We start from the raw sequence: 12730 nt of genomic DNA, 5'->3' as shown, positions 1-12730 counted from the left end.
TGTACTTTAATGAGACTTTAATATAGTTTGTTGTAGTTTTACTTTTACAAATATTTATGATGTAAATGTGATGCCAAGAAGGAAACAGATACCGTATATATTTTGTATTGTTTTATCAACAGTTTTCACCATACGTTAATGTGGGAGAGTGAACAGTAAACGGTTAATCTTACTGCGATCCTGCCTTCATTGACTATGGTTCAGAGTTCAGAGTTTCTACACCTGCACGAGAATCCTACAATGTCGCTGTTCAGCTGCTACAGGTGTCAGTGAGTCAGATGTCAAGTTCACAGTGATCATTTGACTAAGTAGTTAAAAAAATGAGTCGCAAAGGAAAGGGTGAATAAGATTTATTCCTCTTGATAAGTCAATAAAGAAAGCCAATTTAGAAGAGAATTTTGGAAGCACTGAATTGACATAAGATTCAAATTAGCTACGGAGAAAGTGAATAGTACGATCCAGAATAAAAACAAGTGCCTAACTGCTGAAGGGTTAATTTTAACAGATTGATTAAGATTCTGACATGGGCAGATTACAGTCAAGGTCTTGGAAATAGAATGCATTGGACCGATGATTAATCTTCATAGTAGAGAAGGTTAAGGGAATAAAAACTTACTCCAAATTTCGCTGAATGATGAAATAGTTAAAAAGTAGAAGCTCAGAAAAAAGGAGCATTTGACCAAAACCATCTCAAATGTTCACCCACTTCAAGATCTGACATGTTGTTTTTTCAGAGCTGCTCTTCTGCACACAACTGCTGTAATGTGTGGTTATTTGAGTTACTGTCTCCTCTGACCTCCCTCATTAACAATGTGATTTCACCCACAGAACTGCTGCTCACTGGAGGTAATTGTTTTTCGCACCATTCTCTGTGAAGTCTAGAGACTAATGTGTATGAAATCCCAGGAAATTGGCAGTTTCTGAGATACTCGAGACACCCCATCTGGCACCAGCAATTATTCCACAACAGACTCATGTAATATACAGTAACTGCTTCCACCACTTCCCTTGACAGCACATTCCAGGCACCTGATACTCCCTGATACTCCTTTAAATCTTTAAAGTTATTTTAATACCTTGTGTATTACTGTACTGGGAATTAAATGCTGATTATCTATCCTAACTATGCCACAATACTCAATATTCTTTCATTTACTGAATTGTCACACCTCCCATAGTGCATGATCTTAAACCTCTCTGGATTTAAATCCATTTCCCACTGTTTATGTCAACTGATCTCTTTATCCTCCTGAAGTCTACAGCTTTTCTCTGCGGGAGTCAAGTGTCATGAGAAGAGAGTAGGATAGTTCTGATGAGGCCTGGACTAGATCAGCCACGATCTTATAGAATGGTGGGCTAGTGTCTGACTCTGCGTTTCTGATTCTTATGTTCTGATGTTTTTATCTCCATTGTTAATTAGTTGGGTTCCAAATGAGTACTTTGATTTGGTGCTTACATGGAAGGGGATTTGCCTGAGCTGCTTTGACCAAGAGAGTTATGAGTGAAACAGAGTTAGGTAAAGAGACTGGCAATGCTTAAACTGCATTCTGTCACGAGCAAACACATCCTCAGTTGATGAAGAAAGTAAGCAGAGAAATTGAAGAATTGCTGAAAAATTCAGACTTGTAACAATTGACTGTATGATTGCAAATGGCATGTTGTTGTTCAAGAAGGGAAGAGGGAAATCTAGATAATGAAAAGGCTGCCAGATTAACTTCAATAATGAGGAAACTTTTAGTAACAGTATTCCAGGAATAAATAAACTGCCTCTTCGATAAACATGGACTAATAAAAGTCAACACAGATTCTATTAGAGAAGAATTGTGTTTAAGTAACTTGATTAAGCATTTTGATGGAGTGAAACAGAAAGTGGGTGAATTTGGTACAATTGATATAAGGTACCTTTTTCTCATCAATGTGCTAGCATTTAATGCCAATTTCAAAATACCCTTGAAACGATGCCCTTGTAAACCAATAATCTATGTGGTGAAGACATTCTAGAGGTATTGTAAATCTCTGCATATTAGCTGTAACTTGACAAATCAGAGATGTTAATCAAAATTTTATACTAGCATATATCATAAAACTAAAGGGTTTCTTTTCAAAGAATTAGAAAAATTCCATAGCTGTGGGTGACTTTGCACAGGAACTCTCTGAGACAATGAAATACTGAACAAATAGCTTTATTATCAGTTCCTAGAGGGCAAAGAAAAACTTAATTCCGGCAATTATTTTCATCACATGGAAAGACTAGTAAAAAGGGGAATTTGATAACCTTAGGGTATACAATAAAACATATTGAAACAGCATTGGGTGCTGCGTTTGAGGAAAGCAATATGATTTGTTACTGATTAAAGAGCCGTATCTAATCACATTTGATTTGACCATCCATTGGACTGCAGGTCAGTTAGATCTTGTAGCTGGGAATTGCTGTCTAGGTAAATGTGTTGAGCATGTTCATTAGTAGTCTAGTATTGCTTATAAGTAATTAGTTACAATTATAATTGTTAGCTGTTATATTGTAATTGTACACTTTGTGTTTTAGAGAGTCCTCAGTATATTCCCGATAACTTCTCCAGGTAATGTTTTCAGAAATTCCAGAAATCCTTGTCTTGTGCCTGAATTCTGAACTGTTACACAAGTTATAGTTACCCCTGCTTGCCTTACTCTGTTAAATTAAAGGGTTAAGGATTTTGACCCTTGATGCAGAAGGAATAAAAAGATTGTGAATCAAGTTTATGTGCACTTGGATTGAAAGTGTGATTGTTAATAATCCCATGTGTTTTTTTTGTCATCTTTCTAAATTTCAGAGGTCAAAGGTTATTGCCACAGAAGCCTTGCTAAGTTGGCAGAGTGCACTTCAGCCATTGTACACCATTGTTGAAGGTGAGAACTATTTGAGGTGCCAGACCTGGATCCCAGTCAAGCAGATTACAGTGCCAGGATGCTGTTGAGAATCTTGAGTTATCAGAGCTGTGATCATCCAGGCAGTCCAGATTATTACATTTCACTTATGACTTATGCTTTCTATTTTTTTGGAAAGAATTCAGGCAGTCAGGGCTTCAGGGGCCCACACAGCAGAATACTCAGCCTCAGATCAGCTTTTACTTTCTGATTAATGTTACCCTGTATTCAGTATCTATTGTTACTTAGCATTCAGGTAGGTGGTTTGACACCTTTTTGATGGAGATGATTGTTGATCAATGCAGACATCCCACCTCTCCCGGAAGTTCCGGGAGTCTCTCCCGCAAGTTCCGGGAGTCTCTCCCGCAAGTTCCGGGAGTCTCTCCCGCATATTGATAGTGGTTCCCTGATGCCCGCAAATTATATACAATATCCTGGAAATTGATTTTTTTGAGAGCGAGCGGGGGAGGGGGAGAGAGAGAGTGAGATATCAAAAATAATGACAGTGTTGCTCGCTGCACTGTTTGTAGCAGTGACTTTTCTATTGCCCTTGGTGTGTTAAAATGCAAAAGACATGTTGAGGTGAGTTTAACAGGTGTCATTCGTTCATTAGCATAGCTAACGTTATTTAAACTAGTTGGCTAGCTGCTAAGGAGCTACTCTATTGCAAATATCCCACCTCTCCTGGAAGTTCCAGGAGTCTCCTGCAAATTGATGGTGCAACCTCCCTGAAATGAGTTTTTGCAGGGTGGGATGTCTATCAATGTATCTCAATTTCGACTTCCCCATATATGCAAAATTTCATGAAACATTTGATAAGGTACCATATAAAAGGTTACTGGAAAAACTAGTCTGTGAGATATGTGATGAGCAAACCAAGCTGAGATGGGGTCCAGAGTTGACGCCCCTGTGAACTATGCTGCTAATGAGAGAGAGAGAAGAAGAGGGGGGAGGCATCCTGCTGCGGGGGGTGGGGGGAGAAAAAAAGAGAGAGAGAGAGAGAGAGAATGAATTTAATATTATGGCTTCTTAGCTAATTGTTTACCTTTGCTCCAAGGACAGTTTCTTTGCCTGCTTGTGAGGATTCTTGCTGAGACAGCAAGGCAGGGCCAGGTGATGGACGGCCGGTGCCCCGAAAGGAGAGATAAAAGGCAGGTCTGCGAAGACACAAGCAGACACACCACGGGACACTGAAAGAGCGTTGTGCACCCACGTGAAGGTGGGGGTTTGGAGGATCGATTCAGGGGAAATCGATCAGAGGCTCACAGTGTGTGAAGGTGCGACCGGTAGGGGCTTGTTTGTGTGTCCACCCTTGCCTGGGTGACAGGCCTACCACTGAAGAACAGTCGTGCCTGGTGTGGTCACAGTCAGTGACTGCAACAGGAAAACAACGGGAAGATTGACGGCAATGGCATCACCTCTCTCTCTCTCTCTCTCCAACAGTACACCAGCAACTACCTCGACCTAAACTAAACTAAACTGAACTGAACTCTGCACCATCGTAAGACTATTCATTTACCCCTAGACTTTGAAAGAGCTTGGTTTTGATTTCTATTTCCACACTTCTGTATATATCATTGCTAACCTGTGTCATATATTTGCATTTTATAGTACTGTATAACTTAGTTTACTGATAAACACTATTAGTTACAGTAATACCAGACTCTAACGTGTATTCCATTTCTGCTGGTTCAGTAACCCGATCACGGGGTATGTGACAAATTGGGGCCCCGTCTGGGATTTTGAATGACTAATTGTTGGGCTGTTGAAATGATTGGGGCAAATTCCCTTATTTAATTTGGCAAGGAAAACAGCAGAAATGGATTGAGGTTAGTAAGTTTGTGGCGGATCCAACCCCTGAGGCATTGGACGAGGCTAAGAGGGATGTACTGCTGGGAATTGCTCGTAAGTTAAAGATTAAGGTGACCACTCGCATAAAGAGGACTCAGGTACAGCTGTTAGTAGCACATCATTATGTGGATGAGGGCAAATTTGACGAGGAGGTGCTGGAGACGTTTGGTGAGGGAAAAGCACTTACTGAGGCTGAGGTTCAGCTTCAGGCAGAGAAAATGAAGTATGATCATGAGTTCCGAGTAAAACAACTGGAGGTAGAAAGACAGAGGGAAGAAGCGGAATGACAGAGTGAAGAAAGAGAAAAGGAGAGGCGGTTTGGGCTGGCAAAGATAAAGGCATTGCAGGAAGTGGGACAGGTAGTAGACCCAGCACGGGAGTTCAAGGTGAGTCAGGAGATTAAGCTGGTACCCCCATTTGAGGAAGCGGATGTCGATAGGTATTTCCTGCATTTTGAGAAAGTCGCTGTGAATCAGAACTGGCCGAAGGAGAAGTGGGCTGTTCTGTTACAGAGTGTTCTTAAGGGGAAGGCTCAGCAAGCCTATTTGGCGTTGTCTGCGGATGAGGCAAAGAATTATGATGAAGTAAAAGGGGCTATACTGAGGATTTACGGGTTGGTTCTGGAGGCATACCGGCAAAGGTTCCGGAATTTGAGGAAGCCGTGGGACCACACGTATTTAGAGTTTGCCCGTGAGATGCAAATGTACTTTGTGCATTGGTGCGCCTCGAAAAGGGCCAGTGAGGATCTTGACAAACTCAAACAGTTGATGCTGATTGAGCAGTTTAAAAGCTGTGTCCCTGAGGGTATGAGGACGTACTTGGACGAGAAGGAGGCAGAGACTCTGTCCGCGACTGCCAAGTTAGCAGACGAGTATGCCTTAACCCACTAGGTAAAGTTTTCTCCCAGTAAGAGCTACCAGAGGGGTAGTAGGGATGGTAGAGAGAGCCCACCGGCTAAGTCAGAGAGTAAGCCGAGGACTAGTGGAAAGGGTAAGGAGGATGAGAAGCAGTCTGGAGGGAAGTTCCCTAGTTTTACGTGTTATAATTGTGGGAAAGCTGGTCACATAGTGTCTAAGTGTCTTGCTCCCAAAAGAGATAAAGGAAAGGGAAAGGTGCCAGCCCCGACTGCCTGTATTAAACCGGCTGAAATGCCGCTAAAGGGGGAGGAGTCAAGCTGAGTTCAGGAAGGATGTGAGAAATTTCTTTCGACCGGGTTGGTATCTGTGAAGGAGGGGTCAACCCCAGTTCCAGTGAGAATCTGGAGAGGCACTGGGACTTTTCAGTCATTAATCCTAAGCAGTGTGTTGGAATTCAGTGCTGAGACGGAGACTGGTGATGTGAAAGTGATAGAAGGGATTAGAAAAGGGACCAAGGCCGTACCGTTGCATAAAATATTTTTGGAATGTGACTTAGTCTTTGGACCAGTCATGATAGGGGTGCGGTCTGTACTCCCGATACGTGATGTTGATGTCTTACTCGGGAATGACCTGGCGGGGGGGATGTGTTCCCAACAGTTCAGCTCACGAGTAAGCCTGTAAGTGCTGAGGACCCGCCCACAGATTCTGAAGTTTATCCCGCCTGCGCAGTAACCAGAAGCATGGTGGAAAAGGCTGCTGAGACAAACATTGATTTAGCTGAAACATTTTTACCGCCCCTGTACCAACAGGATCTAAAGGATAGTAAGGCTGAGGAAGATAAGGGGGACGAAGCAGATTTATCGTTGTTAAGAAAAGACTTTGAGAAGGCACAGAGCAAAGATGAGAAACAGATGAGTCAGCTGGAAGGTCCAGTGTTGGACAGTGATGATTTATATAGCTTGAAAGAGCTGTTTGCAGTTGAAGAATTTAACCAATGATGTAAGGGCATTCTGAGATGAAAAGGATGCCACTACCTTGCGGGAGTCTGCTGGGTTAGCAGACGAGGTTGTTCTAACCCGTAAAGTTGAGTTTACTCCGGATGGGAGTTGCCCAGAGAGTAGCTGGGAGGATCAGGGGAACCTGGAATTTGAGACTGGGACTGATATTGAAAGCCTAGAAGAGGCAGAGGTCCTGTTTGCCTGTGTTCAGGTTGTTGAGGTACCTGTGGATGCACAGGGTACTGAACCTTGTGTTGAGACTCAGGAAAGGTCTGAGGTATCTGACTTGGTTAAAAAGGAATGCAGTCCTTTTGTGTCAGATGGACTTGGTTCAATGAGTAAGGGGTTAACCCTGGTAGCAGTGGAAAGTGAGGATTCTCAGTCACTTGTGTTAGAAGGTGTTCTAAAAGTTAGTGATGAGATAACAGCTAGTGAGGTGAATTTTAGTGAAGATATTGAGAAAGGTGTTACTGGACTTTTGAATAAAGTAAATTTAAAGTCGGGATTGGTTGCAGGACTATTGATCTTGCTGAAGGGACAGTGGGTTGGTAACAAGGTGCCTGCTAGTCTGTTACAGTTCGTTTTGGAAGTTAAAGATAAACAACTTGGTGATGTTCAAGTATGTGATTTGGAGAGTATGTTCCATAATAACATCTGCTGGAGTTATTATGGAAACTGATAGAATTAAAGACCTTGAAGATAAAATTAATGACTTGCTCAAAATTAATGAGTTGTTTGGGAGTTCAGCAAATGGGCTTAGTCTGGAAAACATTGGTGATAAGCTAGCACCTGGGCAGGGAATCTATGAAGGCCTTATCCGAGCTAGTGAGCAAGCTGATCACGTGATGCTTAAGTGTTCTGTTTCGAAGTGGAAAAGGGACAATGGTTGACCAAACGCTACTTTGAATAACAGGATCTGGTTCTGCAGGAATGTGACTTTTTTTTTGTGACAAAGCATGTGAAAGATACAGACAATATCATGGTAGATTGACTGAATGTTACGTTTAAAAGTGAAATAGAGATTAGTATTTGTATACGCTTCTGTAATATGCTACATGATCACATATGTATTGCTTTATATTCTGTAATGTACTGAAATTGTGATTGCCGATTGTTTATCTAGTTGTTAGATTTGAAATTATATTTGTGTTACTCTGTTGGTTAATGACTACCTATGTATTATAGTAGATTCTGTAATGTGCCTTCATGTTTGAATTTTTACCCCCCATAAAAATTCCTAAAAGGGTGGGGGTGTGATGAGCAAACCAAGCTGAGATGGGGTCCAGAGTTGACCCCCCCCTGTGAACTATGCTGCTAATGAGAGAGAGAGAAGAAGAGTGGGGAGGCATCCTGCTGCAGATGAGGGAGAGAGAGAGAGACATGATTTAATATTATGGCTTCTTAGCTAATTGTTTACCTTTGCTCCAAGGACACTTTCTTTGCCCGCTTGTGAGGACAGCAAGGCGGGACCAGGTGATGGACAGCTGGTGCCCCGAAAGGAGAAATAAAAGGCAGGTCTGCAAAGACACAAGCAGCCACACCACGGGACACTGAAAGAGCGTTGTGCACCCACGTGAAGTGGGGTGGGGGGGGGGTTTGGAGGATCGATTCAGGGGAATCGAGAGGCTCACAGTGTGTGAAGGTGCAACCGGTGGGGGCTTGATTGTGTGTCCACCCTTGCCTGGGTGACAGGCCTACCACTGAAAAACAGTCGTGCCTGGTGTGGTCACAGTCAGTGACTGCAACAGGAAGATTGACGGCAACAGCATCACCTCTCGCTCTCTCTCTCTCTCCAACGGTACACCAGCAACTACCTTGAATTAACTAAACTAAACTGAACTGAACTGAACTGAACTCTGCACCATCGTAAGACTATTCATTTACCCCTAGACTTTGAAAGAGCTTGGTTTTGATTTCTATTTCCAGACTTCTGTATATATCATTGCTAACCTGTGTCATATATTTGCATTTTATAGTACTGTATCACTTAGTTTACTAATAAACACTATTAGTTACAGTAATACCAGACTCCAACGTGTATTCCATTTCTGCTGGTTTGGTAACCCGGTCACGGGGTACGTGACAGATAAAAGCAACGACAGTAGAATATGCAAACAAGAGAAAATCTGCAGATGCTAGAAATCCAAGTAACACACACAAAATGCAGGAGGAACTCAGCAGGCCAGGAATTATCTGTGGAAAAGAGTACAGTCGACACTTCAGGCTGAGACCCTTCAGCAGGCCCTGACTTGCTGAGTTCTTCCAGCATTTTGTGTGTGTTACAGTAGAAATCACTGTAGATATAGAATTAGCTTAGGAAGGGAAAATGGCGAGTTAGGATGAATGGTCGCTTTTCAGACGAGAGAATGAGACAGTTGTTTCCTAAATTCTCGTACTTGCAGTGCTGAGTTTTATTTTAATTACTTAAATCTTGTACAGGGCATAGTACTAAATTTGCATACTTACAAATCTAATTATTGGGGCTTGGGAAAGGTGACAGTAGAGAATAGACAGACACAGAATAAGTGGAGAAGTGGCAAGCGAAAGTCAATGTAGATAAAATATAATCATAATTTTGGTATGGGTAGAGAAAATATCATGATGCAAAAGTACAATTACAAAGGAGTGCTGGAACAGAGACACTTGGGTGTGCTTATGCCCTGATGAACAATACAGTAAAGCAAAATAATAGTCTCATGATTTATCAGTAGAAGGACAGAGAGCAAATATCAGGAAGACAAGTTAATTACACAACTCTATGTGAATACTAATTAGGCCCAAACTATGTCCAGTCGTAGGTAGTGCATGATTAAAAGATATAAAGAGGCAATTTTCTACAGGAGTTATATCAAGTGCATCTTGTATGAAGTGCTATGAAGTGAGAGAATGGAAAATGTGAGATTGTTTGGTATTGACTGGAGAAGGGTAAGAGTTCATCAGGGATTTCAAGGTCATGAGGTGGTTAGAAAATAAGGGAATATTTCCTACTGGCTGAAAATGTTGATGAGCAGAGAGCATTAATTCAAGACAGTTGACTGAAGGACCTTTGGCTTCTTGAAGAAGCTTTAAGGATTGAAGTCACATTTAATGGGAACCTTCAAAAGGAAATTAGCTAATTATCTGAAACAGGAGAGTAATGATATGGTGAAAGAGCATGTAAATGAAATGACTATTATTCTCCAAACAGTGAAGCTTTATAGGCTCTTTCTGAGCTATACCAGGTTCTGCTATTTTTTATATAAGGGTGGTCCAAATGTTCATAGATCCACCTCCTTCTAAAACAATGCCAATTATATGAGGAATGAAGGAGCAAATTTTTAATCACATCAGAAGAATGAATTAAATTCAATAGAGAATAAAAAATAAACCTATGGGTAAATAATTTACCTATGGGTAAAGAGAGTGTGTTTTTGATATCCCAATCAATTTGCACTAATATATATTTCTCTCTTGGAATGTTGTTTGTTGCAGTTATTGATTTTGAATATTATTATTTATCTGAACAGATTTATTATGTAAGAAACACAACTGATTTCCACATTTTTCAAAAGCAATTGATTTAGCTCAGTTCAGAGTACTCGCTCAGTTTCACTGCTGTTCATCAATTTTCCACTGTAAGCAATATATTTTGCATAGTTCTTGTTGACTCCTTGAAGCCATGTATCAACTGAGGCCCTCTGCCAGTTGGGGTCAACTACAGATATTGCATCCTGGCTGTCTCTGTGATGCACAAGTCCATACACAAGCCAAGGCAGTACGATATGGAGAGCAAGCTGTTGATTTATCAATTGTAGATTGACATCTTAACAATATATAAATACGAGTAAAATAATCTCCATGTAATTTAGGTCAAATCAGTCCAGTGCCCAAAATCTGCAGAAATAATTTGAGCAGAAGCTGTTATTTATTTACTTTATCACTGTAGAAAGGCTATTCAGTTCCCAGACAGTTTCAGATTTAGCTAGAGATTATTATTGAAGTATTAGTTCCATCTCCTACCTGTGAGATCATCATTAGGCCAAGAACCTTGGGGACAAGCTTGGCAGGTGTATTCATCAAACACAAATTCATTTTCCTTACATGGGGTACAAGTCCAACAGCAGCTTACTTCTCCTTTCCGGATCACCTATGCAGAATGATTGGTAACAAAGAAAATGGTATGAGGTCATTGTAAAGTGTTCAAATTTTTTGTGTTAACTAAAGATTTCCACAGACTTCCAGTGAAACTACATGGTGACTAGATCTCATTGACATCTTTTCAAATGCATTTGAATTCAGTATCACAAAGACTTCCAAGAATCTCTAATTACAAAAGTTAACGTGTAGTTATATTGCATGTAGCAAAGATATTTATTGAATTTTCTGTTGTTTTGTACATCACCAGATGGGTTGCTCTATCACAAACCTCACTCATCATGAATGAGTCCCAAGACAGGTTGATAAACTAAACATTTAGCCAATATGATGGGAAAAAAATATAATTGTTATTCCATACTTGCTGATTCAATGTCTGCCAAGGCAGGCACTGAAAGTAATTGCATTGAATGTGTTTGATTCAAAAGCAGACAGGAAATAAAGCATTAAAATGTTAATAAATATATTACATTCTCCAAAAATGCATCAGTATATAACATTCCCACAAAATGTGAAAAATTAGACACAATATGTGGACTGCTTCTCTTTCACAGTCACTGAAATTTTCCAGCATTTTCTGCTTGTATTTGTGAAAAACATACAAGTTTTCCCATAGCCATTTTCCTATTGTACATGGTAGGTTTAACCTTTTGCAGGATCCAGGCAGCACAGTGGTACAGCTAGTAGAGCAACCAACAGTCTCCTGGAAGAACTCAGCAGGTTGAGCAGAATCTGTGAGAAGAAAGAGACTGTCGACATTTTGGGTTGAAAACCTGATGCAAGGTTTTGACCCAAAATGTGGACAAATCCTTTCCCCCCACAGATGTTGCTTGAACTGCTGAGTTCTTCCAGCAGATTCTTTGTTGCTCTCAGATTCCACATCTGCACCCTCTTGTGTCTTCTGAGCAAGTAGAGCCACTATCTCACAGCTTCAGAAACCAAGGTTTCACCCTGACCTTCTGTGTGGCGTTTGCATGTTCTCACTGTGACTGTGTCCTTCCAGATGTTCTGGTTGCCTCCCATATCCCTAAAACAAGTAGGCTTATAGGCTAATTGGCCACTGTAAATTTCCTCTAGTGTTTAGATGATTGGTAGCACCTTGGGGGTACTGATGAGAATACTGGGAGGATTAAAATGGGATTAATGTAAGACTAGTGTAAATTAGTCTGAAGGTTGCCATGGGCTCACAGAACTGAAGGGCTTGTGTTCGCATTGTATCTTTCTATGACTCTATGACCTGTAGGCAAACTTCCAAGCCTCTTAACTGCAAAACCTATGTTCAGAGGTTGTCTCAGTAAAACTTAAGGAGGTTCCACCAGTGCAGCATTGCAACATCAGCCATCACTGGCCTCGGGTCACGTTCAGAATTCAGTAGCTGGTCAGAGAAATATGAGTGATCTGACAAAAGTGCTGGGACCTGGTTAAAGATCTGAATCATATTTGTTTACCTGTCACAAGACAACTGAAGATTACATGTAAATATGAACACCTTTGCTGGTGAAGACGTTATGGCAGAAGAAAAATAATCAATGTATTAATTTTACATGGATTTAAGAAGATACTATATATTGCATGCTTTATAATAGATCTTGTCTCTGCCAGAGGGAAAGGCAATGATAAAGAATCTACTTTGTCTGCAGCATAATCCTGAACATTAAATATTCTTGTGTTGTGATGAATTAACAATTACACCCCAGTGGGAGAATCCTGGCTGAAAAGCAGTTTTTAATGTTCTGTTGTAAATGAATGTTCAGATCCAAATGATGAAAAAGAAGCATTCCAATTTTATGTTCTCTGAAGTCCCAAACCAATACATAAAAGTGAATTACTTTTGAAATAAAGTCACATTGTTTCCATGCCTGAAAACTCAGCAACCAATTTTCATGTAGTTCAATCTCCTGAGCTGCAAATCGGTTTTTGATGCTGTTAGTATGGTAAAGATGTTGACCATTTCCACTTTGTACACAGTTCTGGGATGCTTTTCAC

General features: G+C 40.7%; 1 protein-coding gene across 5 annotated transcripts in view; it reads right to left on the bottom strand.

Annotated features, from left to right (window-relative positions):
- Nucleotides 1-12730, bottom strand: part of grm5b (glutamate receptor, metabotropic 5b) — a 487360-nt gene that overhangs the window by 96727 nt on the left and 377903 nt on the right. For all 5 annotated transcript variants that reach the window (XM_073043359.1, XM_073043362.1, XM_073043360.1 and 2 more), the window contains exon 7: nt 10610-10736. In XM_073043359.1, the coding sequence (XP_072899460.1) occupies nt 10610-10736 (127 nt within the window). The remainder of the gene's footprint in view (nt 1-10609; nt 10737-12730) is intronic.

The sequence above is a fragment of the Hemitrygon akajei genome, chromosome 4 (genome assembly GCF_048418815.1).
Source record: "Hemitrygon akajei chromosome 4, sHemAka1.3, whole genome shotgun sequence".
NCBI classification, from domain to species: Eukaryota; Metazoa; Chordata; class Chondrichthyes; order Myliobatiformes; family Dasyatidae; genus Hemitrygon; species Hemitrygon akajei.
This window is presented reverse-complemented; position numbering and strand designations above follow the sequence as displayed.